Raw genomic sequence first — 25,936 nt, forward strand, 5'->3', positions numbered from 1 at the left:
AGCCTCGGTCAGAAACAGCGCACAGAAACATGTCCAGCGTGACCCCGCCCTGAACACAGAAGAGCAGTCTCACTCACTGGTGAAAGGTTAATATTCCTACAGCGCAGCTGAGGTATCAGGTGTTTGCACAGCTGGGGGGTTTGTGATGATCCAGATGTGGAAGTTCAGGCTCGTCCAGCTGCTCAGACGCGGCCGTTAGGACTCGTCCAGCTGCTGCGAGATGAACTCCTGGATGCAGCGCCTGTACTGCTGCTCTGTTTGACTCTGAGAGTGGACGTACTGACCGGGCTGAGCCTCAGACTCCTTCAGCTCCTCACTCATCTTCGCCAGACGCAGACTGAGAGAGAGAGAGAGAGAGAGAGAGAGATAAGAAGAGTTAAGAGGCAGAGAAATGATTAAGAGAAAAGAGTAGAGAGAGAGAGACAGACATAAGAGTTAAGACACCGAGAGATGATTAAGAGAAAGAAGTAGCGAGAGAGCGAGAGAGAGAGAGAGAGAGAGAGAGAGAGAGAGAGCAAGACAGGAGAGGGAGAGAGAAAAATAGATAAAGTTTTGAGAAAGAGTGAGAAAAAGAGAGAGAGAGAGGGGAGAACGAAAAGACATTTAGAGAGGGGGAGAAGGACAGAGAGAGAGAGAGAGACAAAGAGACAGAAAGATGTCATTTTAAAGTGCAGTGTGCCCCCAGGTTTTTCGGTTATGGCTGTTTTCCTTCGGTCAGTGTCTTTAACACCAGCCAGGGTTAAAGATGCTGTCTGTAGCAGTTAGCTGCCCTCCACCCAGTCAGGCTCCAGTAATATGGAACAACAGACTCTGAGTTTAAGGCTAATAGAAACTGCTGAGAGCTCTCTCTGTCAGTATTTCATTTGTGTTTGATTTTGTTTTGATTTTGTCTTTCCTTTCCTTTACTGCCTTTGATTGTTTAATGGTGTTTATTCTTCTAATAAAATGAATCACTCTTCTGTCCTCTACATATTTGTTACAGCTGCTGTAACATAACACAGTAAAACAAGGCGTACATAGTAACAATATCAGCGTTAGCTGCCTCCACTGCGATGGAGAGAGGAGTTCGTCCGTCCAGATCCACAGCCCCCTGCCGAGCTCCGCGCTTCAGAAACAAACACACCTGCCTAAAACAACAACAAACCAACAAAAACGAGATCAGGACACACACAAAGGCAGCTACATGCTAACATATACACACACACACACTCTAATGAAACTGTCACACAGCGCTAACGTTAGCCTAATGCTTAGTTACATTACATTTTTCACATTCTAACTATAATTTTATTACCTCGCTAGAAGCTAACGCTAACCTAAAGCTCAGATGTTAATGCTAATAAAAAGGCTTGTGTAGCACAGTGAGAATTAGCACTGATTTAAACACAGAAGAACAGGGGTTTATTCCTTGATGCCACACTAATGAGAGTCCTTGGGCAAGACTCCTAACAGGATTTGAGTGACTCTGTATAACAGCGTCTGCCAAAAGGCTGTAGTCCACTGACTCAGGTGCTAACATTAAAGTTATGAAGTGCTGACGTCAGTGTTCAGGTACTAACTCTAACCTACTGTGACCCACGGTCTGAGAGCATATTTACCCTGTGTGTCCCAGCAATGTCGCATGGTGTAGAGCTGCTCTGCCTCGAGCATCCGTATGATCCACATTCGCAGAGTTCTGCAGCAGAAACTCACAGGTGACAAGAGACCCCTGCACACAACACACACAGGAGTTTAGTAATTATCTGTTTAGGATCTGACTCTGGGGGGCGCAATTAAAATAAAATAAAAAATACTTTTTATCACAAAGACTCACACCGTTCCCATGAAGCACTAAAAGTGGAGTAGTGGAATTTTCCACTGCATGGTACCTACTATATTCAACTCTACTGGACTCTACTCTCTGATTGGTTCCTGGTTAGTTTTCCACCGATCCGAGGAGCGTTTGAACCTCTTCAAAAGACCACGGCGTAATTTTACGAGCTGCCGTCGTGAGTCGGATAAAAACAAATGTGATCTCTGCTGCAGCTGGAGATTTTACAGATGGAGAGTTGGTGCTGGTCGTCTGCGTTGCGTGGTGTAGAGTGACGACTCTCTCTGGACGATCAGCGCTCTGCAAGGTTTACACGCCACGGTTTAGTCCCTACTCGACTCGCTCTGAACCACGAGAGAACAGCCACTAAACAAGAACCCGCTGTTACAGCCTGTCTAGGTAGGCCGCAACATAAAGTAAAAAGGAAAAAAAACTATATATGTCTCCCCCAACTTCTCACACTTCAATCCCACCAGACCAAGGAAACGACAGGTTCACCAGACTTCAGTCTTCAAATGTTTTATTTACTCCAAGATGACAATGGAAGCAAAACTTCAGGAGTGGTCTAAGCCTAAAATAAACAAATCCCATTCCACCCAACATATATAACTTACCTACCCAAAACCATAAAGAAAGAAAATACAAAAACATTACCTATCTCCCTAACATAAACAGAATGCAATTCAACCCTTTAATGAAAATAAATAAGGCTACACCCCCTACAGCCTCCAAATGAGTAGGATAACTATTAGGTTAACACCACATTAGACAGCTGACTCACACACAATAGCATGAGCTGAATTACAAACAATAGCATGTTCACAGATGCACATACACACAAGCCTTAGTCTGGGAGGAAGAAGCAATGACAAGGAGGAAGAGGAGGAGCGTCATTCCGTCATTCAGCAGGGCTTTATATCTGTTCCGCCTTAAATCTGTCAGCCAACCAGAGCACGGTTCCAGCAGCAAATCAGCAGCAGCACCTGTGGCATTTACTCAGAGTAGAGAAACAACACAAGTCACCAGACGTAACACCCGCTTCCAGAACCAGGACCTGATTCACCTGGTGGAGGAGTGGAAAAGTGTTGAGCAGAGTCCAGTAGAGATCATGCAGTGGAAAGATACCACAATTTTCACATTTTTCAGATTAAAAATGTTTTTTGGATCTAAATTCCGCACAGTATCAGGTTAGTGTGTGTGTGTGTGTGTGTGTGTGAGACTGAGAGTGTGACCATGTTTCAGAAAAAACTGTGCTGACCCCCTGCACTGCATGGATCAGAGGGGTCCGGTTCTGGTCCTTGGTGTTGACCCAGTTGGTGTCGGCTCCGAGTGCGAAGGCTTCAGCCATGTCCCGAACACTGCAGGAGCCCGAGGCCCAGTAGAGCAGCAAACCAGCACAGCACTCACTCGGCTCCGAAAGCAGCACCGGAGAGTCACCCTGAGGACCTGGAGAGTCCTCCTGCAGCTCTGATACACACACACACACACACACACTGTTAAAGTCATGATAAAGATAGAGATAATCAACACACGTCCATCTCTAGCGAGTCCTCTTGCAACTATAATACCACGCCCCCCCACAAACACACACCCCTCAGACTGAGGTGTTAAGGTCAGGGATGGTACCTGCTTCGCTGAGGCTGTTGCTGGACGGTGTGGAGGTCAACATCTCTCGACTTCCTTCAGCACTGTTCTGAATCCCACTGTCCGCACTCCTCACTGAGAGAAACACAACAACAACCTCATTGTCATCAACCACAACCTCATCGTCATCAACAACAACCACAACCTCATTGTCATCAACAACAACCACAACCTCATTGTCATCAACAACAACCACAACCTCATTGTCATCAACAACCACAACCTCATCATCAACAATAACATCAGCAACAACCACAACCTTATCGTCATCAACAACAACCACAACCTCATTGTCATCAACAACATCAACAACAGCCACAACCTCATCATCAATAACATCAAAAACAACATCAACAACAACCACAACTTCATCTTCAACAACCACAACCTCATCGTCATCAATAACAACATCAACAACAACCACAACCTCATCATCATCAACAACAGCCACAACCTCATCGTCAATAACAACATCAAAAACAGCATCAATAACAACCACAACCTCATCGTCATCAGCAACAAAAACAACCACAACCTCATCATCATCAATAACAACAGCAACCACAACCTCATCATCATCAGCAACAACAAAAACCTCATCATCATCAATAACAACATCAACAACAACCACAACCTCATCTTCATCAATAACAACATCAACAACAACCTCAAAAACAGCCACAACCTCATCGTCAATAACAACATCAAAAACAGCATCAACAACAACCACAACCTCATTGTTATCAACAACAACCACAACCTCATTGTCATCATCAACCACAACCTCATCATCAACAATAACATCAGCAACAACCACAACCTTATCGTCATCAACAACAACCACAACCTCATTGTCATCAACAACATCAACAACAGCCACAACCTCATCGTCAATAACATCAAAAACAACATCAACAACAACCACAACCTCATCATCATCAACAACAGCCACAACCTCATCGTCAATAACAACATCAAAAACAGCATCAATAACAACCACAACCTCATCGTCATCAGCAACAAAAACAACCACAACCTCATCATCATCAATAACAACATCAACAGCAACCACAACCTCATCATCATCAGCAACAACAAAAACCTCATCATCATCAATAACAACATCAACAACAACCACAACCTCATCTTCATCAATAACAACATCAACAACAACCTCAAAAACAGCCACAACCTCATCGTCAATAACAAAATCAAAAACAGCATCAACAACCACCACAACCTCATTGTCATCAACAACAACCACAACCTCATTGTCATCAACAACCACAACCTCATCATCAACAATAACATCAGCAACAACCACAACCTTATCGTCATCAACAACAACCACAACCTCATTGTCATCAACAACATCAACAACAGCCACAACCTCATCGTCAATAACATCAAAAACAACATCAACAACAACCACAACCTCATCTTCAACAACCACAACCTCATCGTCATCAATAGCAACATCAACCACAACCTCATCTTCAACAACCACAACCTCATCGTCATCAATAACAACATCAACAACAACCACAACCTCATCATCATCAACAACAGCCACAACCTCATCGTCAATAACAACATCAATAACAGCATCAATAACAACCACAACCTCATCGTCATCAGCAACAAAAACAACCACAACCTCATCATCATCAATAACAACATCAACAGCAACCACAACCTCATCATCATCAGCAACAACAAAAACCTCATCATCATCAATAACAACATCAACAACAACCACAACCTCATCTTCATCAATAACAACATCAACAACAACCTCAAAAACAGCCACAACCTCATCGTCAATAACAACATCAAAAACAGCATCAACAACAACCACAACCTCATCGTCATCAGCAACAACAACAACCTCATCATCAACAAGAACCACAACCTCATCTTCATCAATAACAACATCAACAACAACCACAACCTCACTTTCATCAACAACAACCACAATCTTATCATCATCAATAAAAACATTGTCATCAACAACATTAACAACAACCACAAACTCATTGTCATCAATAATATCAACAACATATTCATTATCATTATCAACATCAAAAACAATATAAACAACAACATTAAAACTAAAATATAAACAACAAGAAAATTTACATTAACACCAACAAAAATATCACCATCATCAACACCTAACATTAAACTGACCCCTTGGTCTTGGTGGTAGGTGTGTAATCAGTGTCATGGCCAAATATGAATTCCAGAACAAAACAACGTCATTCTATGATGGATATGAATGTGACTTTGACAGTCATCACTATGATGGAGGGTGGAGAGCGTACCCTGACCCATGGAGCTTTATTTCAGTACTTACAGCTTCGCAGCTTTGAGGATGTGTCAAAGTAGGAGAAGAGAGAGTCGAGCTCGTCGGGGCAGAAAAGAGAGTCACGCCGCACTTCCTGGCCACTGAGGGGTGCTAATCACAGCCAGGACACAGTGCAGAGCAGTGGGGAATAAAGAAGCCAACAGCATTAATAGCACAAAAGCAGAAAATTAGTGGCCTGTTCCAAAGTCCACACCTACTTGTTTTAGAAAGAGGATGCCCTTTCAGCACCTGTTCCTTTAAATGATAATGAGCCGCTCTCTGTTCACCCCGACCCCGAGCGCACAGCAGTGAGGAGCGAGGAGCAGAAGCTCTGGTTTTTAGCTGTTTTCACTCTGTTCTCTTTCTTCTCCGTTTTTACTCAGTGCTCTTATTTCTCCGCGCTCGTTGTGTTTGTTTCGCTGAGTTTAACCTCGTCTTTGTGCTCTCACATAAACACAGGTCCAGCGCTGTGATTGGACAGACTCAGACAAGGGGGGCAGGGGCATTGTAAAGTTTTTTCAGACTTAGCAAGTGTTTTCAACCTAACCACAGGTGTGAACTTATGGACAAACCAGGGAAAGAAAGAAAGCAAGAAAGATAGAAAAAGAAAATAAAATAAAAGAAGAAAGAAAGAGAGGAAGAAGACAAAGATTGTACAGTGAAGAGTTAGTGCCTCTAAAGCAACCAGAGAATAAGAAGAAAAGCAAACAGAACACGGGCTACAGGAACAAACCCAGTTCCAGACGTGTTTTGACAGAATGTGAAATGCATACAAAAACAGAAACAGAAAATCCAATTTGACATGAATGTGAATGAAAACTGAGCAAACTGATGTCTGCAACACGCTCCAGAATCTGTGACTGTGGCATTTTACTCAAGGAACCTAATAAACAACTTAAACAGATGAGGAACTGAAGCTTGGGGATACAAATGGCGTCCAGGTAAAGCCTAGTCCTTCACGAGTGAGGAAGCAGAATGAGGAACCAGAACACCCCAGTGACTACTCCAGCAGTTTGAGCGTGATGTTCAGCTGCAGGAATCTCACTCTCTCAGAGAGAACAGACCACAGAGTGAAACACCACTGCACAGGTCCAGTGCAGTTACAAACTGAAGATTGTCTGAAGTCTGCGTGGGTTTCCTTCGGGTGACTGTCTGTGAGGAGTGTGGTGTGTTCTCTCTGTGTCTGTGTGGTTTTCCTCCGGGTGACTGTCTGTGAGGAGTGTGGTGTGTTCTCCCTGTGTCTGCGTGGGTTTCCTCCGGGCGACTGTCTGTGAGGAGTGTGGTGTGTTCTCTCTGTGTCTGTGTGGTTTTCCTCCGGGTGACTGTCTGTGAGGAGTGTGGTGTGTTCTCCCTGTGTCTGCGTGGGTTTCCTCCGGGTGACTGTCTGTGAGGAGTGTGGTGTGTTCTCCCTGTGTCTGCGTGGGTTTCCTCCGGGTGACTGTCTGTGAGGAGTGTGGTGTGTTCTCCCTGTGTCTGTGTGGGTTTACTCCGGGTGACTGTCTGTGAGGAATGTGGTGTGTTCTCCCTGTGTCTGTGTGGGTTTCCTCCGGGTGACTGTCTGTGAGGAGTGTGGTGTGTTCTCTCTGTGTCTGTGTGGGTTTCCTCCAGGTGCTCCGGTTTCCTCCCATGCTCCAAAAACACACGTTGGTAGGTGGATTGGCGACTCAAAAGTGTCCGTAGGTGTGAGTGTGTGAGTGAATGTGTGAGTGTGTCGACCTGTGAACACACGGAATCTGGCCAGAGATCCAAAACATCTTCAATAAACTATATTTAATATAAGTCTTTACTTCTGATGACTGATGGACCGCGGAGGTCCTCGGGCTCCTGTCCCTTGTTTTTTGGAACGTGTCGTAGGCGTCAGATTCAGAGTCAGCGAGTGCTAACAGGCCACTGCTTTCTGTTTGTGTTCCTGGACTGTGTGCACTGACTCACCTGAGGTGCTGGAGGTGGTGCGCAGTTTTGGGGTTGGGGGCGGCGGTCGGGGGGGCAGGAACTCCACGCTGCCCTTCAGACGCTTGTCCTGTTTACTCAGTGGCATGACCTTTGACCTGTGCTCCAGGGACTCAGGCCTCCGGACGAACTTCTTCTCCACGTATTTGGCTCGAATGAAGGCCTCGATCTCCTGCCTGAGGAAACAACCGAACACACTCCATCAGGGGACAGAGAGAAGCCCCGCCTCCTTCAGTCTCCCTCTCAGTTAGTGTCGGACGTTCAGGACTGAGTCAGAATCTGAGATGGGGTGGTGAAAGTGAAAGTACAGTGCTGTCTCCTCCGTCAACATCCACATCTGAGGTGTCCTCAGCAAGGCACCGAATGCCCCACGGGTCCAGGGTGCTGAGGATTGCTGCCATCTGCTCCGTGTGTGTGTTCACTGCTATTTATGAGTTAAATGAAGACAGTCCATTACCCCAAAGGAGTTAATACCCTAACTCTCCTTCTTCTAAAACCAAAATCATTATTGTCTTGACTTCTCTGCTGTTTTCTTCATTGTGTGCAGAGGTGTAAATAAAGAAGGACCAGCCCACAGTGAGCTGAGTGTGAAACTATGTGTGTGTGCTAGTAAACACTGATCTGTGCTTCTGTCGTAAATTAGCAACACCATATTTGCAGTGTTGATGTTTCTGCAGTCTCAGGTCTCGTTGGTCGTAGTGGATTCTGTTCAAATCGAGATTGAGCAGTGATTACACTCAGAGTGGGGCTGAGAAAGTCCTGAGTCTCTGCTCGACACAATACACTCCCTGAGAGTTGACTTCGACTCCAAACCTTAACTGGTAGAGACTAGAGAAACTGAGCTCAGTAACTCAGATAAAAAATCAGTCAAGAGATTTGCTGTGTAAATTTGTGTGTGTGTGTGTGTGTGTGTGTGTGTGTGTGTGTGTATCGGCTGGGTAAGGGTTAGTGTCATGAAGGCATCGCAGTCTGACACCACACAAACGAATATATCACTTTAACACTCAACAAATTCATAGAAACCAACGATAACATATAAGCTTCAGATTCTTTTTTATGGAAAACCCAAAAAGTATTTTGAGAGTTTCTAAAATTAATCTTCACCTCTTAGAAATGGAGAAAGACGAAGTGTACAGAACCTCCCCTGCACAAACCGTTTATAATTCAGTTTAAAACTGATAAATTAACATAATTCTATTCTTTATAAACCCGTAGAAACCTTGTATTAAAAGTAATTTGACCTGGGAGATAAGCCTGAGGTGTTATTCATTAGATCCAATTAAACCCTGGTCACTGATCCAAAACAAATCATCTGTTTAGAGAATTTTACTCTACAAGAACCCAGGCGTCCCATGAAGAATTTAACCTTTATTTCAGTACAACTTCCACAACTGAGTTCAAACACATAAAACAAGAAAACACTTTAGAACACTTTACTGATCCCAAAACACTTTAGAACACTTTACTGAACCCAAGACACTTTACAACACTTTACTGATCCCAAAACACTTTAGAATACTACTGATCCCAAAACACTTAAGAACACTTTACTGATCCCAAAACTCTTTACTAATCCCAAAACACTTTACTGATCCCAAAACTCTTTAGAACACTTTACTGATCCCAAAACACTTTAGAACACTTTACTGATCCCAAAACACTTTAGAACACTTTACTGATCCCAAAACACTTTAGAACACTTTACTGAACCCAAGACACTTTACAGATCCCAATACACTTTAGAATACTACTGATCCCAAAACACTTAAGAACACTTTACTGATCCCAAAACTCTTTACTAATCCCAAAAAACTTTACTGATCCCAAAACTCTTTACTGATCCCAAACACTTTAGAACACTTTACTGATCCCAAAACACTTTAGAAAACTTTACTGATCCCAAAACACTTTACTGATCCCAACATACTTTAGAACACTTTACTGATCCCAAAACACCTTAGAACACTTTACTGATCCCAAAACACTTTAGAACACTTTACTGATCCCAGAACACTTTACTGATCCCAAAACACTTAAGAACACTTTACTGATCCCAAAACTCTTTACTAATCCCAAAACACTTTACTGATCCCAAATCTCTTTACTGATCCCAAAACACTTTAACACTTTACTGATCCCAAAACACTTTAGAACACTTTACTGATCCCAAAACACTTTAGAACACTTTACTGATCCCAAAACACTTTAGAACACTTTACTGATCCCAAAGAAAACTGTAGATTGATCCAGAGGGAAATTGTAGTTGAAATAATCTGAAGTCTTTTCTGAAACAGAGATGACTACAGCTAATCTGGCTTTTCCCACTGGAAGGCGACAGGTTCAGACACATTCTATAAAACCTTTCACAAAAAACGTGACCATCTGTGGCAGTGAACACACACACACACACTAGGGCATTCCCTCTGGTCTTGGTGATTAAACATAACCTTCAGGTAACAAGCCCTAACCAAGGTCAACCCAATAGGTTTTTACTGCTCGCACAAACAGAGACCTGGACCCTGGACCCTGAGATTCAAAGTCTGATGCTCTACCCACTGAGCTACCCAGGCTCTAATGTACCTTTACTACTGAAAAAGGGGAAGGAGGACTCAGACTCTGCCGGTGTATCGTGGCTGTGTGAATGTTCCTGCTGTAGCAGTGGGTGGAGGGCGGGGGGTGTTCCGTACCTGGGGTCTCCTGGCTGAGGTTTCTTCCAGCCGAGCTCTGCCCTCCGAGCCTCGTAGATCTGATTAATGACTCCATTCCCCAGTTCACACATCAGCTACAGCACAGAACAAAAACAGAACAGAGTTAATGAGGGCTGGGGATTTTCTTCATTGCGAATGCATTTAACCTTCAAACTCTCCTCTTTCTCTCCAGTGAAACCATGGCTCTCAGTGTCAGCTCTCGCAGAAACCCTCTCTCTCTCTCTCTCTCTCTCTCTCTTTCTGGTCGTGTGACACTCACCTTGAGCAATTCTGGTTCCCACGAGTCGAGAGTGAGGGATCTAACCTTAGAGTTATGTACACCCAAACTCCTGCAAAACACACACACACACACACAAAGTCCATCAGTCTATAGACACAATTCACACCCTGCAGCTCAGTAAGGACTTGGTAATTAGCTGATCATTTAATGAGCTGATGAGATTATTAACTGATTAATTAATAAACTGATTGGTTAATGAGCTGATTAATGAGAACTAAAGAGTGTAAGAGTAAGAGTGTTACAGCCAGTTTAACTCTGGGGTGAGGTAGAGCAGATAGTGGAGGGTGTATGGGCAGGGTACAGTGTGAATGGGTGTAAACAGCATGTGTAGTGTGTGTATGGGTGTAGCAGAGTGTGTAGTGTGTGTGTGTGTGTGTGTAGTGTGTTTATAGAGTGTGTGGTGTGTGTGTGTACCTGTGTATCCCGGAGCACTCGATGCAGAGTGTGATGCCCAGGTTGATGCTGGGGTGTATTAGAGTGTGTAGAACAGTGTGTAGTGTGTAGACTGTGTGGTGTGTGTATAGTAGAGTGTGTAGTGTGTGTAGTAGAGTGTATGTAGTGTGTGTACCTGTGTATCCCGGAGCACTCAATGCAGAGTGTGATGCCCAGGTTGATGCTGGGGTGTATTAGAGTGTGTAGAACAGTGTCTAGTGTGTGTAGACTGTGTGGTGTGTGTATAGTAGAGTGTGTAGAACAGTGTGTAGTGTGTAGACTGTGTGGTGTGTGTATAGTAGAGTGTGTAGTGTGTGTACCTGTGTATCCCGGAGCACTCGATGCAGAGTGTGATGCCCAGGTTGATGCTGGCCCAGCGGGGTTCTGTCTGTCCGCAGTCGCAGCACTGACTGTTCCCACTGACGGATAACACTCTCTGCAGAGCGCTGTCACTCCTCAGAACCCTGCCCTCTCCCAGAGAGTCCAGACTGCCCACCGACACAGACGCCTGGCGATCTAGAACCTAACACACACACACACGACTCCACTTCACTGCCCTACATTGTCAAAAGGAGTTTATTTGAAATGCTGTTGAGGCTCCATTACACTGTGTCTGTTAGAACATGAGACATTTATTTACAGAGTAACTACAGCATTACAGAGTAACAACTCTGTTTACACCTTTTATCTCTGTTTATCTCTGTGAGCTGTGTCAGTGGTCACTACAGTTCACAACTTTGCTCTATTTTGGGTTAAAAATATATAGATTGTTGTACTTTTAAAGGGTTAAATACACAGCACTGTGTGTGTGTGTCTGAGAGGTGTGTTTTACTCGTGGTTCTCTCTGTTCTGTCTCATAACGTGTGTAACTCACAGCAATCGGCTCCTCTCCGTTCTCTCTGTACGCCGTGGCAATGCTGCTCTGTACGGCTTTAGTCCAGGCCTGACGAAGCTTCTCTGAATCAGCCTGCAGCATACAGCTCCTACACACACACACACAGACACACAGACTGAAGCTTTTCCTCTACTGAGGGATGGTTTGGGAAGATGACATTAGCTTTCTTCAAGATTCTTCAATATTGAATTTGTAACATCAGCTCAACACACTCAGAACCACACACACACACACACACACACACTCACTTGGTAGGAGAGACGACTTCAAAGCAGAATCGTCGCTCCACGTCCTCGCACTGTTTAACGGTGCACAGCCGGAGATCCTCAACCACCACAGTTGGGTTATCCTGATACACACACACACACACAGTTTAATTTCTCCTTGTTTTAAAGCAGCAGTACACTGTCACGGTGAAACGGTGAGAGAGTCAGAGCAGACTTACCCTAAACCTCTTCTGGTAGACGAGCTGACTGTTCTGAATGGAGAACCAGCGCCTGAGAAAAACACAGAGGTTCTGACTTTTACAGCAGCACTTAGTTATTATTAAAATCAACAGACTCTGAAAAACGTACACAATTAATACACATCTAACAGTGTGTGTGTGTGTGTAATCTTGTGTGTGTTGTGTGTGTGTTGGTGTAATCTTGTGTGTGTGTGTGTGTGTGTGTATGTGTGTGTGTGTTGGTGTAATCTTGTGTGTGTGTGTATGTGTGTGTGTGTGTGTTGGTGTAATCTTGTGTGTGTTGTGTGTCTGTGTGTGTGTGTTGGTGTAATCTTGTGTGTGTGTGTGTGTTGGTGTAATCTTGTGTGTGTTGTGTGTGTGTTGGTGTAATCTTGTGTGTGTGTGTGTGTGTGTGTGTGTGTGTTGGTGTAATCTTGTGTGTGTTGTGTGTGTGTGTGTGTTGGTGTAATCTTGTGTGTGTTGGTGTAATCTTGTGTGTGTGTGTGTGTGTGTTGGTGTAATCTTGTGTGTGTGTGTGTGTGTTGGTGTAATCTTGTGTGTGTTGGTGTAATCTTGTGTGTGTGTGTTGGTGTAATCTTGTGTGTGTTGTGTGTGTGTTGGTGTAATCTTGTGTGTGTTGTGTGTGTGTGTGTGTTGGTGTAATCTTGTGTGTGTTGGTGTAATCTTGTGTGTGTGTGTGTGTGTGTTGGTGTAATCTTGTGTGTGTGTGTGTGTGTTGGTGTAATCTTGTGTGTGTTGGTGTAATCTTGTGTGTGTGTGTTGGTGTAATCTTGTGTGTGTTGTGTGTGTGTTGGTGTAATCTTGTGTGTGTGTGTGTGTGTGTTGGTGTAATCTTGTGTGTGTGTGTATGTGTGTGTTGTGTGTGTGTGTGTGTGTGTTGGTGTAATCTTGTGTGTGTTGTGTGTGTGTGTGCGTTGTGTGTGTGTTGGTGTAATCTTGTGTGTGTGTGTGTGTGTTGGTGTAATCTTGTGTGTGTGTGTGTTGTGTGTGTGTTGGTGTAATCTTGTGTGTGTTGTGTGTGTGTGTGTGTGTGCGTTGTGTGTGTGCGTTGTGTGTGTGTGTGTTGGTGTAATCTTGTGTGTGTTGTGTGTGTTGGTGTAATCTTGTGTGTGTTGTGTGTGTTGGTGTAATCTTGTGTGTGTGTGTGTGTTGGTGTAATCTTGTGTGTGTTGTGTGTGTGTGTGTGTGTGTGTGTTGGTGTAATCTTGTGTGTGTTGTGTGTGTGTGTGTGTGTGTGTGTTGGTGTAATCTTGTGTGTGTTGTGTGTGTGTGTGTTGGTGTAATCTTGTGTGTGTTGTGTGTGTGTGTTGTGTTGTACCGGTTCCAGGTTTTGAAGGCGTTACTCGCTCGTTTGAACAGATATCCCTCCATCGCGATTCCGTTCTCTGTGTCGATGTTATACTCCAGCTTTGTGTCTTCAGTGGAAAAGTCCTGTGGAAATCGGGCCGTTTTAAATCATCAGCTCTACATGCTCAGAGGAGAACACTGTAAACGGTCATTCATTAATTCATTCATTATCTGTGACCGCGCGGGGCACTGTACACACTCCTAGATAACAACACATCTACATCAATTTAAAACTAATTTCTACATCTTTATAGTCTCTGCATCTCACTGAAGCAAAGACACAGACACAAAAAAGAGAAAGAAAACAGGGAGAGAGAGAGAGAGAGAGAGAGAGAGAGAGAGAGAGAGAGAGTAAAAAGTATGTGGTGTAACTGTTACCTGAAGAGCTGCCTGGAGATCGACCAAAAATCAGAGGAAAAAACAGAGAAGATTTTAATACATAAATAACTGTAAACATTAAGACTTCAATAAAATCTTTGTGTGTGTGTGTGTGTGTGTGTGTGTGTGTGTGTGTGTTGAGCACCTGCTGCTGGATGGCTGAATGTTTTTGCTCCATGTCTCTCTTCTCCTTCGCCGAGTCCACAACCAGCTGATCCAACTAATAAACACCAATACAAACAATTACACAAACAGTAATAAACACACACATATACACAATTACACAAACACACAGATACACACTAACACAAACAACAACAAACACATATCAATTACACAGGGTTCAATTCCCTGCTCAGGTAATGACTCCACACTGCACCAGTAAGAGTCCCTGGGCAAGATTCCTAACACTGTATTAGCCCTAACAACCGCAACCCACCACCCTTCTGTAAATGTAAATGTACTTATCTGTCACAGTTAGCATCACAGTGCTTTACTTTGTTTTCCTTTATTTCCTTTTAATGTGTTCTTTTTGGAACAGAAATCTGGAGGAGGCCAATCCTTTTTTTTCACTCCACACACACCACACAGACATGGTCTGAAAAGGTCTGAAGCAGAGCACGGCGACTCTTTATTAATAATAACACGGATTTTGTTCTGGACATATTGTTCACCTAATGGAATTCATGGAACTCGCTCACTTGCGTTTAGTAGTATGAAGATTGTTCACTAGGGGGCGCCTCAGCACACAAATGTGAAATATATATACAGTTGATGTTTGGGTTCTGAGTTCTATATTTATTTAAAGGGAGAATAGAGCCTCTGTTATTGCTGCTCTGGACTCAGCACTGCAGAAACTGCACTATGTAATCTTTGAAGGAGGGTGGGAGACCACAACCCTTCCCTCCTTTCCTATTGATTTCAGTGCAGTGCTGTAAAATTAATCACACTAAGAGGAGCCCCAGGAGGAAAAAACCCAACGTTATCTAGTGTTCCTTTAACGTGTTGAAATTTGAAATTTGTTATTTATCTTTATTGTTTTTACAAGCTCCATAAATGTGTTCATTGGAGCAGCATTGCCCCCACTTCAGCAGAGGACTGAAGGTGCTACACGCCACTGTGTGCTACCTGTCCCCCGAGCTGCTTCATTAAGGGCTGCAGGTCACTGAAGAGACGGTAGCCTTGCTGGAAGAAGCTCAGGTTGGCGTTCATGAAGGACAGCATCTGGAGAGAAAGGAAAGAGCGATTTTACTGGAGATACTCTTTGGGAAGAGGAGCGTTACAAACATCTCCGTCCACAAAAGAGTTTCACAGCTGTGCTGCACAAAGAGGTTCCCACCGATTTGAGAATTTCGAGACGTTTCTTGGACTGAAGGACGTTGATCTGAAAAGAGGGAAACAGGTTATACATTAATGATCTTTTCTGGACAGAAAATATCACACAGTCATTCCTCAGGTACAAATCTCTCTCAGGGATTAGTCTCAAAACACTCGACAAATGTGAGAATCATATTCCAAAGACTACACACAACATCACACACATTTCACTATTCAGTTTGTGTCTCGAGGTCTGCACACCACCAAAAACAACAGTGCCACCTACTGGGAGCTTATTTGTCTGCTGCCACAGCTGTGGATGGAGGGCTGGGTGTGGATCAAGTGAAATTCATTCATTCATTCATTTATTCATTGTCTGTAACTGCTTACCCAGTTCAGTGTCGCAGTGGGTCCGGTGCCTACCCAGAATCATTGGGCGCAAGGCAGGAATGCACTCCTCACAGACAGTCACCCGGAGGAAACCCACACAGACACAGAGAGAACACACCACACTCCTCACAGACAGTCACCCGGAGGAAACCCACGCAGACACAGGGAGAACTCACCACACTTCTCACACACAGTCATCCGGAGGAAACCCACGCAGACAAAGGGAGAACACACCACACTCCTCACAGACAGTCACCCGGAGGAATCCCACACAGACACAGGGAGAACACACCACACTCCTCACAGACAGTCACCCAGGGCGGGACTTGAACCCACAACCTCAGGACCCTGGAGCTGTGACAGAGACACTACCTGCTGCTCCACTGTGACGCCCATTGAGTGAAATGAGAAAGAAAAATCTCAAAATCCAAAAACCCGTGACCTGATCCACAAACGCAGACTCAACACTTTATATCTAAGACTGTGCTGTATTTAAAATATGCAAATGCATTCATTTCTGTGAAAACCAAAAAGATATTTATGAATATAAAGGAACATCATGTAATATTTTTACTTTAAAATTACAGCTTAAATATCACTGTGATGCTTCACTGAGCTGTAACAGGGAGAACAGAGGCTCTGTTGTTGATACTCTGGGCTCAGCACTGCAGAAACTGCACTACAAACTACCCCCTCACATACCTGTGATTTGTGTCTAATTAATAGAATATGTGTCCACAGTGTTTTGAGCCTAATCTCTCTCCGTACATCAGGGGTAGGTCTGACCTGCAGGACGTAGTCGAGGGCGATGTGGCGGAAGCACTTGCGAGTGGTGGTCAGGATGTTCGTGGCCTCGTCCACCTCATGAGGCTTGTTTCGAGGAACCTGAGCGTTCTTCACCAGCGCCACCTCCTTCTCCTCGCTCACTTTATCAAACTGCTTCTTGGCATCTTTAAACCTTTTCAGGTCCCTGAAACACAAACATCCCCCCTATCCACTGAGAACGAGAAACCACGAGGGCCTTCAGTCACTCTCACGCTGTCTATGGCTGTGATGGAGCCTGTGAGATCTCAGTAATCAATCTGAGGTGCTTCAGAAACACAGTAAACAAGATACTCACTCCTTCACGAAGGTCTGGAGCTGAGATCTGATGGAGTGCTGAGCTTGGTCAAACAGAATCTGTAAGAACAGGAAGAAGAGTCAAAATGCTTCTGAACACAGCAGAATTACAGCAGACCTGAACTGGCACTGAACACAAGTGTCCAGACAGACTTTCAAATTAGTGACTTCAGTGACAGATACACAGAGCCTCCCCAGAGTCACTGAGCGCAAGGTAGGAACACACCCTGGAGGGGGCGCCAGTCCTTCACAGGGCGACACACACTCACACATTCACTCACACACACACACACACCTACGGACACTTTTGAGTCTCCAATCCACCTACCAACGTGTGTTTTTGAAGCGTGGGAAGAAACCAGAGCACCCGGGGGAAACCCACACAGACACAGGGAGAACACACCACACTCCTCACAGACAGTCACCCGGAGGAAACCCACACAGACACAGAGAGAACACACCACACTCCTCACAGACAGTCACCCGGAGGAAACCCACACAGACACAGAGAGAACACACCACACTCCTCACAGACAGTCACCCGGAGGAAACCCACACAGACACAGAGAGAACACACCACACTCTTCACAGACAGTCACCCGGAGGAAACCCACACAGACACAGGGAGAACACACCACACTCCTCACAGACAGTCACCCGGAGCAAACCCACACAGACACAGAGAGAACACACCACACTCCTCACAGACAGTCACCCGGGGGAAACCCACACAGACACAGAGAGAACACACCACACTCCTCACAGACAGTCACCCGGAGGAAACCCACACAGACACAGAGAGAACACACCACACTCCTCACAGACAGTCACCCGGAAGAAACCCACACAGACACAGAGAGAACACACCACACTCCTCACAGACAGTCACCCGGGGGAAACCCACACAGACACAGAGAGAACACACCACACTCCTCACAGACAGTCACCCGGAGGAAACCCACACAGACACAGAGAGAACACACCACACTCCTCACAGACAGTCACCCGGAGGAAACCCACACAGACACAGAGAGAACACACCACACTCCTCACAGACAGTCACCCGGAGGAAACCCACACAGACACAGAGAGAACACACCACACTCCTCACAGACAGTCACCCGGAAGAAACCCACACAGACACAGAGAGAACACACCACACTCCTCACAGACAGTCACCCGGGGGAAACCCACACAGACACAGAGAGAACACACCACACTCCTCACAGACAGTCACCCGGAAGAAACCCACACAGACACAGAGAGAACACACCACACTCCTCACAGACAGTCACCCGGGGGAAACCCACACAGACACAGGGAGAACACACCACACTCCTCACAGACAGTCACCCGGAAGAAACCCACACAGACACAGAGAGAACACACCACACTCCTCACAGACAGTCACCCGGAGGAAACCCACACAGACACAGAGAGAACACACCACACTCCTCACAGACAGTCACCCGGGGGAAACCCACACAGACACAGAGAGAACACACCACACTCCTCACAGACAGTCACCCGGAAGAAACCCACACAGACACAGAGAGAACACACCACACTCCTTACAGACAGTCACCCGGGGGAAACCCACACAGACACAGGGAGAACACACCACACTCCTCACAGACAGTCACCCGGAAGAAACCCACACAGACACAGAGAGAACACACCACACTCCTCACAGACAGTCACCCGGAGGAAACCCACACAGACACAGAGAGAACACACCACACTCCTCACAGACAGTCACCCGGGGGAAACCCACACAGACACAGAGAGAACACACCACACTCCTCACAGACAGTCACCCGGGGGAAACCCACACAGACACAGGGAGAACACACCACACTCCTCACAGACAGTCACCCGGAAGAAACCCACACAGACACAGAGAGAACACACCACACTCCTCACAGGCAGTCACCCGGAGGAAACCCACACAGACACAGAGAGAACACACCACACTCCTCACAGGCAGTCACCCGGAGGAAACCCACACAGACACAGGGAGAACACACCACACTCCTCACAGACAGTCACCCGGAAGAAACCCACACAGACACAGAGAGAACACACCACACTCCTCACAGACAGTCACCCGGAGCAAACCCACACAGACACAGAGAGAACACACCACACTCCTCACAGACAGTCACCCGGAGCAAACCCACACAGACACAGAGAGAACACACTACACTCCTCACAGACAGTCACCAGGAGCAGGACTCCCATAAGATTATGATAGAGTCTAATGTAGCCCCATGTTGAGAGACTACAGTAAAGACCAGTTACAACTGAGCCTCTTTTACACAGTCACTAAATTACACAGGTATTTACCAGTACAGTGGGTACAGTGATTTTTCATTTTTTGTTTCATTGCAGCCATTTGCTAAAATCAAAAAAGTTCATTTTATTTCTCATTAATGTGCACTCACTACCACATCTCTACCACTACCACTCACTACAGAAAAAAACAAATGTAACAATTTTTGTAAATTTATTAAAAAAGAAAAACTGAAATTTCACATGATCAATAAGTATTCAGACCCTTTGCTGTGACACTCATATATAACCCACATGCTGTCTATTTCTTCTGATCCTCCTTGAGATGGTTCTACTCCTTTATTGGAGTCCAGCTGTGTTTAATTAAACTGATTGGACTTGAGTAGGAAAGGCACACACCTGTTTATATAAGACCTCACTGCTCACAGCGCATGTCAGAGCAAACGAGAATCATTGGGTCAAAGGACCTGCCCAAGGCACTCAGAGACAGAATTGTGGCAAGGCACAGATCTGGCCATGGTTACAAAAAAAAATTCTGCAGCACTCAAGGTTCTTAAGGGCACAGTGACCTCCATAATCCTTAAATGGAGGAAGTTTGGGCGACCAGAACTCTTCCTAGACCTGGACGTCCAGCCAGAGATGCAATAGGGAGATGGGAGAAAGTTCCACAAAGTCAACTATCACTGCAGCCCTCCACCAGTCTGGGCTTTATGGCAGAGTGGCAAGACATATGAAAGCCCACACAGAGTTTGGCAAAAAAAAAAAAAAAGAAATAAGATTCTCTGGTGAGATGAAGATTGAATTTCTTGGTGTTAATTCTAAGCCTTATGTGTGAAGAGAACCAGGCACTGCTCATCACCTGCACAATACAATCCCAACAGTGAAACATGGTGGTGGAGGCATCATGCTATGGGGGTGTTTTTCAGCTGCAGGGACAGGATGACTGGTTGCAACTGAAGGAACGATGAATGCGGCTAAGTACAGAGATATCCTGGACGAAAACCTCTTCCAGAGCCCTCTCAGACTGGGCCGAATATTCACCGTCCAACAAGACAATGACCCCTAAGCATACAGCTAAAATAACAAAGGCGTGGCTTCGGAACAACTCTGTGGCCGTTCTTGACTGGCCCAGCCCGAGCCCTGATCTAAACCCATTTGAGCATCTCTGGAGAGACCTGAAAATGGCTGTCCACCAACGTTCACCATCCAACCTGACGGAACTGGAGAGGATCTGCAAGGAAGAATGGCAGAGGATCCCCAAATCCAGGTGTGAAAAACTTGTTGCCTCATTCCCAAGACTCATGGCTGTACTCGCTCAAAAGGGTGCTTCTACTCAACACTGAGCAAAGGGTCTGAACACTTATGATCATGTGACATTCCAGATTTTCTTTTTTAATACATTTGCAAAAATTCCTACATTTCTGTTTTTCTGTAAATATGGGGTAGTGAGTGCACATTAATGAGAAATAAAATGAACTTTTTTGATTTTAGCAAATGGCTGCAATGAAACAAAGAGTGAAATGTAAAGGGGTCTGAATACTTTCCGTACCCACTGTAAATAAACACCAGGCCCCAGGACTGAACCTGGGAAATGAACCGTATTTAAATGAATATATTTTCAGTGTAAATCCAGTCCCTGTAAATCTGCCCCGATCATTCATTCAGACAAGACTCCCTCCGAGTAAAAACCCTGGCAAATAAACCCAATTCAACAGCAGTAAACTCAGTAAAGAACAGGGCCCAGGAACCCAAAGTCTATTTTTCTACAGGTTTGAGAAATGAAGGAGCTGTGTGTTCCCCTCGTGCTCAGGAGGAGGATCTTGTCGTACGTGACTTTGTCAGAAGAGAAAGTAGAGAGTAACACAGACGCTGATAATAACCTGGTAATGCCCAGGGCTTTAAGGGTGAAGGGGGCTCAGTGCCCTCCTCTCAGTGAGGTACAGAGCTCTTACTGTGTGGTAGTTGTTCATCTCCTGAAGAGTCTCAGCGAACGCCGCTAAACTGGACTGAGGAGAAAAGAGGAGAAACAGTGAGAATCAACACAGAGCTAAAATTAGACTCTGTCACGACTGAAGAGTTCACCACCGGCTACACACTAACTACCAGACTACCAGAGGGAGAGAGGAGAGAGAGAGAGAGAGAGAGAGAGAGAGAGAGAAAGAAAGAGAGACAGAGGGAGAGAGATGGAGAGGGAGAGAGAGAAAGAGAGAGAGATGGAGAGGAAGAGAGAGAGACGGAGAGAGTGAGAGATGGAGAGGGAGAGAGAGAAAGAGAGACGGAGAGAGAGATAGAGATGGAGAGGGAGAGAGAGAGAGAGAGAGAAAGAGAGAGAGACAGAGCGAGAGAGAGATGGAGAGGGAGAGAGAGAAAGAGAGAGAGGGGGGAGAGAGAGAGATGGAGAGGGAGAGAGAGAGACGGAGAGAGAAAGAGAGAGAGACAGAGCGAGAGAGAGATGGAGAGGGAGAGAGAGAAAGAGAGAGAGAGATGGAGAGGGAGAGAGAGAAAGAGAGAGAGGGGGGGAGAGAGAGAGATGGAGAGGGAGAGAGAGAGACGGAGAGAGAGAGAGAGAGAGAGTGGTAGAGATAAACATGTCCTTCTCACCCCGATGACGTCGTCTCTGGTGGACTGGAGGGCGAGTTCTCGGACTCCGTTGACGAAGTGTCTGTTCGCTTGGCTGTACACTCGGCCGGCGTCAATCATCCCGATACACAGCTTAACCAACTACAACACACACAGCTCACAATGTCTCACCACCACCAACACAGCGCTGCAGACTGAGCTCCTTCACCGAGTCTGTTCTAGTGCTGTTCACTTACAGAACACTTCTATTTTATATTATTTTTAATTTATTTGAACTCCACTGCCTTTGCACTTTCCTCGGACTGTTTTTCTGAACGTACAGCAGCTGTGTGTGACCTGGAAAGCGCTGTCCTGTCAGTCTGTTGTCCCCGCCATGTGCTTTATTTGCACATGGCTCTGTTTTGTTTATGTTCTAGTCTCCGCCTTTGTCCCGCCTCCTCGTCTGTCATCTGTTAACCCGTCCTTCTCGTTATCTGTTTCAGGTGCGTCTCGTCAGTGTCTTGTATTTAAGTCCCCTTCCTACACTTCCTGTTTGTTGGTCATTGTTCTATTGTTCCGTGTATCCAGTCAAGTCTGTCGTGTTCGTTAGTCTCTCCGTTGTTAGTTTTCACGTTGTCGCTGTTTTTCCTTTGTCGTTTCGTTCTTTCGTCTGTCTGTCCCGTTAATCCTGTTCTACTCCCCGTGTCCCGTTTATCCTGCCTGGATCCCCGTTTCTTGTCTTTTGTTTACAGTGTCTTTGTTTTGTTATTCTTTGTCATTAAAAGTATCTGTGCTTTAGCGAATGCGTCCGCCCTCAGTCAGTCCGTCCCTCGTTCCTGACAAGCGCTATTTAAATAAAATCTATTGTTGTTATTGTTTACATCTGTATTTCAATAAAACGTTTATTTTCTAATGCATCAATAAATATAATTGTCACAGTGGGTTATTATCACTGTGTAAGAGATGCAGGAGGTTTCCTTTATTGTTGGATGCCCTATGTTTCCTATCACTGTGTAAAAGGGGCAGGACAGTTTCATGCTGTAAGTTACTCTGTGTGAGTAGTGTGTCCTCACCTTGTCCAGTTTGGACTCCAGTCCTCCGACGTCGTCCTCCACATCCTCAACAGTGGCCCTGTGAACAACAGAGAACAGCATTCAGCTGCAGGTCTGGGCTTAAACAGGACGTTAATCCACACACTGTTCCTCTTCGCTGCAAATTTACCCCACATTCGGAGCCTAATATCTGTTCTGCACTCGTGGACCACACCACAAACAGAGCCTGAGACCGGGGAGGCAATCTCTGAGCCACGGCACGGGAGAGAGTACAGGAGCTGGACCCCTCTCTCAGCAGGACACTATTTCATTAGCTTTGTCTAGTATCTAAAGGGTTAATATGAATCAAAGCAACAAAACAATTAGGTTCCAGGGGATTGAAGACCCCCAGAAAGCCTTGATCTCTAAATCATGGAAGAAATCCTTATGGAAGTCCTCACTCTCTCTCCATCTCTCACCAACATGGGCCTCTGTTACCTGCCACAAGAGTGGGGAACCGACGGTGCTTTTCCACTGCATTGTACCTACTCTACTGGACCGCACAGGACTCCAATGGTCTCTAATGGACTCTATTAGTCTTTAATGGTCTCTACTGGTCTTTAATGGTCTCTACTGGAATCTAATGGTTTCTAATGAACTCTACTGGTCTCTAATGGACTGTCCTGGACTCTACTGGACCCTCCTGGTTTCTAATGAACTCTAGTGGATTCTTTGGGGAGAAACCAAAAATTAAAAAGCAGTTGTAGCTGTCGTCACTGGAGACTAACACTCACATGTGGACATTTTAAGGACATTCAGAGACCGTCCGGACGTACTGTGCTGTTTCTTGACTTGACTTAGTGAGCGGTACGTAATGGATCATGTACCACTGCTCTACAGAGTGAAACCCATGCCCTCACGGCACCAAGGGCAGACATCTGAAATATAGAGCAGCCCAGTGGGACCTGTCCCAATCCTCACAATGCACCGTCCATCCCTGGCTCTGTCCCAAAGCGTGCACCCACACACACACACACACACAGGGCTTTATGGTTATGGGATGTCAGAACAGAAGGTGTGTGTGTGTGTGTGTGTATATGCTCTTAGTGAATGTAGGCCAAAACTGTCCCTCTTCGGACGGTGATGTAAGAGGATGCAGACGTCACACTGCAGACTTCATTAAACACTTACGCACACACACACACATTACACTATATTACCCCCTACTACCCTAGCTTCAGTTTAAAGGGGTTATATTATAATAACTCCCTTATTCAGTGCATGTTCAAATTAATGTGTGAATCTGGAGGCCACCAACCCACACACTGTGAAACAAGACCCCAGTCAGTTCTCTGTGCACTGCCTGAAACACAGGTAAAACGAGTTGTTCTGTTACTGCTCCAGTTCTGACGTCAAGACTTTAGAATGGCCCGCCCCCTCGTCTGAGTCTGTCCAATCACAGCACTGGACCCGTGTTTATGTGAGAGCACAAAGACGAGGTTAAACTCAGCAAAACAGACACAACGAGCGCGGAGAAATAAGAGCACTGAGTAAAAACGGAGAAGAAAGAGAACAGAGTGAAAACGGCTAAAAACCAGAGCTTCTGCTCCTCGCTCCTCACTGCTGTGCGCTCGGGGTCGGGGTGAACAGCGAGCGGCTCATTATCATTTAAAGGAACAGGCGCTGAAAGCGGGCGTTCTGAACAGGGGCTGTTTACACAGGGGGAGAACACTGCTGTGGGGCTCGTGGGGTTTAGACCAAAGCAGGTCACAGACGTTTCTTTAAGAAACAGAACTGTGTTCCTCTGGGGAGAAATGTGTGTGTGTGTGTGGGGGGGGGGGGGGTTGGGGGTACGGACGGCTGTTTTAAAAGAAGAGTTTAAAGAGAGATAAAAGGCTACTGAATCTCTTTGTCCAAACTGTTCTCAAAAGCACAGGGTGGATGTATCTCCTCAGAGAACACAGTTCCACAGCCCAGTGCCCGGGGGGGGGGGGGTTTACACCCCTCCAAGCCACGCTTTGCTGCAGTGTCCCCTTTTCATTTGGACTGGGGAAGGGGACGGGGGAGTGTTTGAATTTGGAGATTAACTGTACATCTGCAGTGCACACGTGTATGGTGGGTGTTTCCAATATAATGGCCAAGCCGTGTAGGTACAAGGCAGGTGGCCACAATAACGTGAACACCACACATTAACAGCCTAGAGAGGGTGTTTCCGATATAATGGCCAGCCAATGTGGCTACAAGGTGGGTGGCCAAAATAACGTAAACGCCACCTATAATCGATGTAAAGCCACAAATAACCACAGTTCCACCTTAATTAGGCCCCCCTTCAGCCCTGGTCCGTCCCCAGCGGCGCTGTTCATTGACGAAAAAAAGCTGCATTCACTGAAAACTCATATTAACGCCAAAGAAAAGGGGAACTGGAACAAAAGAACCGGAGAGGAGCGACCCAAACACGACCCCCTGAGCTCAGGCCGAGGGTCCCGGGCTCGGACCGCGGGTGTGAACACAAAGCCAGGCCCCGGCGGATGCTCTGGAGCCGGTGAATTACACCCCGAGGTTTAAGCCCCGGTTCCAGAGCATCAGCAGCGCAGCCTCCAGCGCCGTATCTCCATCCTCCCCCGCCCCAGACACCACCACCCCGCTGTAAAACACCCCGGGCGGGCTCTTACCGAAAGCGGGGCGAGTCTTTCAGACACTCCTCGAAATCCACCGTCACCTTCATCTCTGAAAACACCGGCACCGGGACGCGAGAACGGAACCGGGACGCGGCTTTGAGCTCATCACTGACCCGCGACGCCGCGGTGCAAAGCCGTGAAACGACGGCAACTGGTGGAGAAGCGCAGTACTGCAGGTTCAACCAATGGCTCCGTCCCAAATCTCAGTTAAAGCAACACTAGCTCATATTTGTGATATGAGAGCTGTAACTGAGAGAACATCCTTTATCACTGCATGCTCCGGGCTCAGCACT

At 45.9% G+C, this 25,936-nt stretch overlaps 1 protein-coding gene across 1 annotated transcript; it reads right to left on the bottom strand.

The window, feature by feature from the left end:
* On the bottom strand, positions 1 to 25,742 carry LOC136707095 (arf-GAP with coiled-coil, ANK repeat and PH domain-containing protein 2-like). Its single transcript, XM_066680981.1, has 24 exons — positions 25,638 to 25,742; positions 23,008 to 23,065; positions 21,977 to 22,096; positions 21,328 to 21,381; positions 17,085 to 17,143; positions 16,751 to 16,934; positions 15,597 to 15,641; positions 15,386 to 15,481; positions 14,403 to 14,477; positions 14,258 to 14,269; positions 13,851 to 13,963; positions 12,512 to 12,563; positions 12,315 to 12,415; positions 12,046 to 12,154; positions 11,492 to 11,694; positions 10,719 to 10,788; positions 10,439 to 10,533; positions 7,734 to 7,927; positions 5,811 to 5,912; positions 3,437 to 3,529; positions 3,069 to 3,277; positions 1,599 to 1,708; positions 1,017 to 1,127; positions 1 to 337 (listed from the first exon to the last, which is right to left on the bottom strand). The coding sequence occupies exons 1-24, from the start codon at positions 25,688 to 25,690 to the stop codon at positions 196 to 198; spliced, it is 2,460 nt and encodes an 819-aa protein (XP_066537078.1). The 5' UTR covers positions 25,691 to 25,742; the 3' UTR covers positions 1 to 195.
* Between the last annotated feature and the right edge of the window lie 194 nt (positions 25,743 to 25,936).

Source organism: Hoplias malabaricus, chromosome 9 (assembly GCF_029633855.1).
Source record: "Hoplias malabaricus isolate fHopMal1 chromosome 9, fHopMal1.hap1, whole genome shotgun sequence".
In the NCBI taxonomy this organism is placed as follows: Eukaryota; Metazoa; Chordata; class Actinopteri; order Characiformes; family Erythrinidae; genus Hoplias; species Hoplias malabaricus.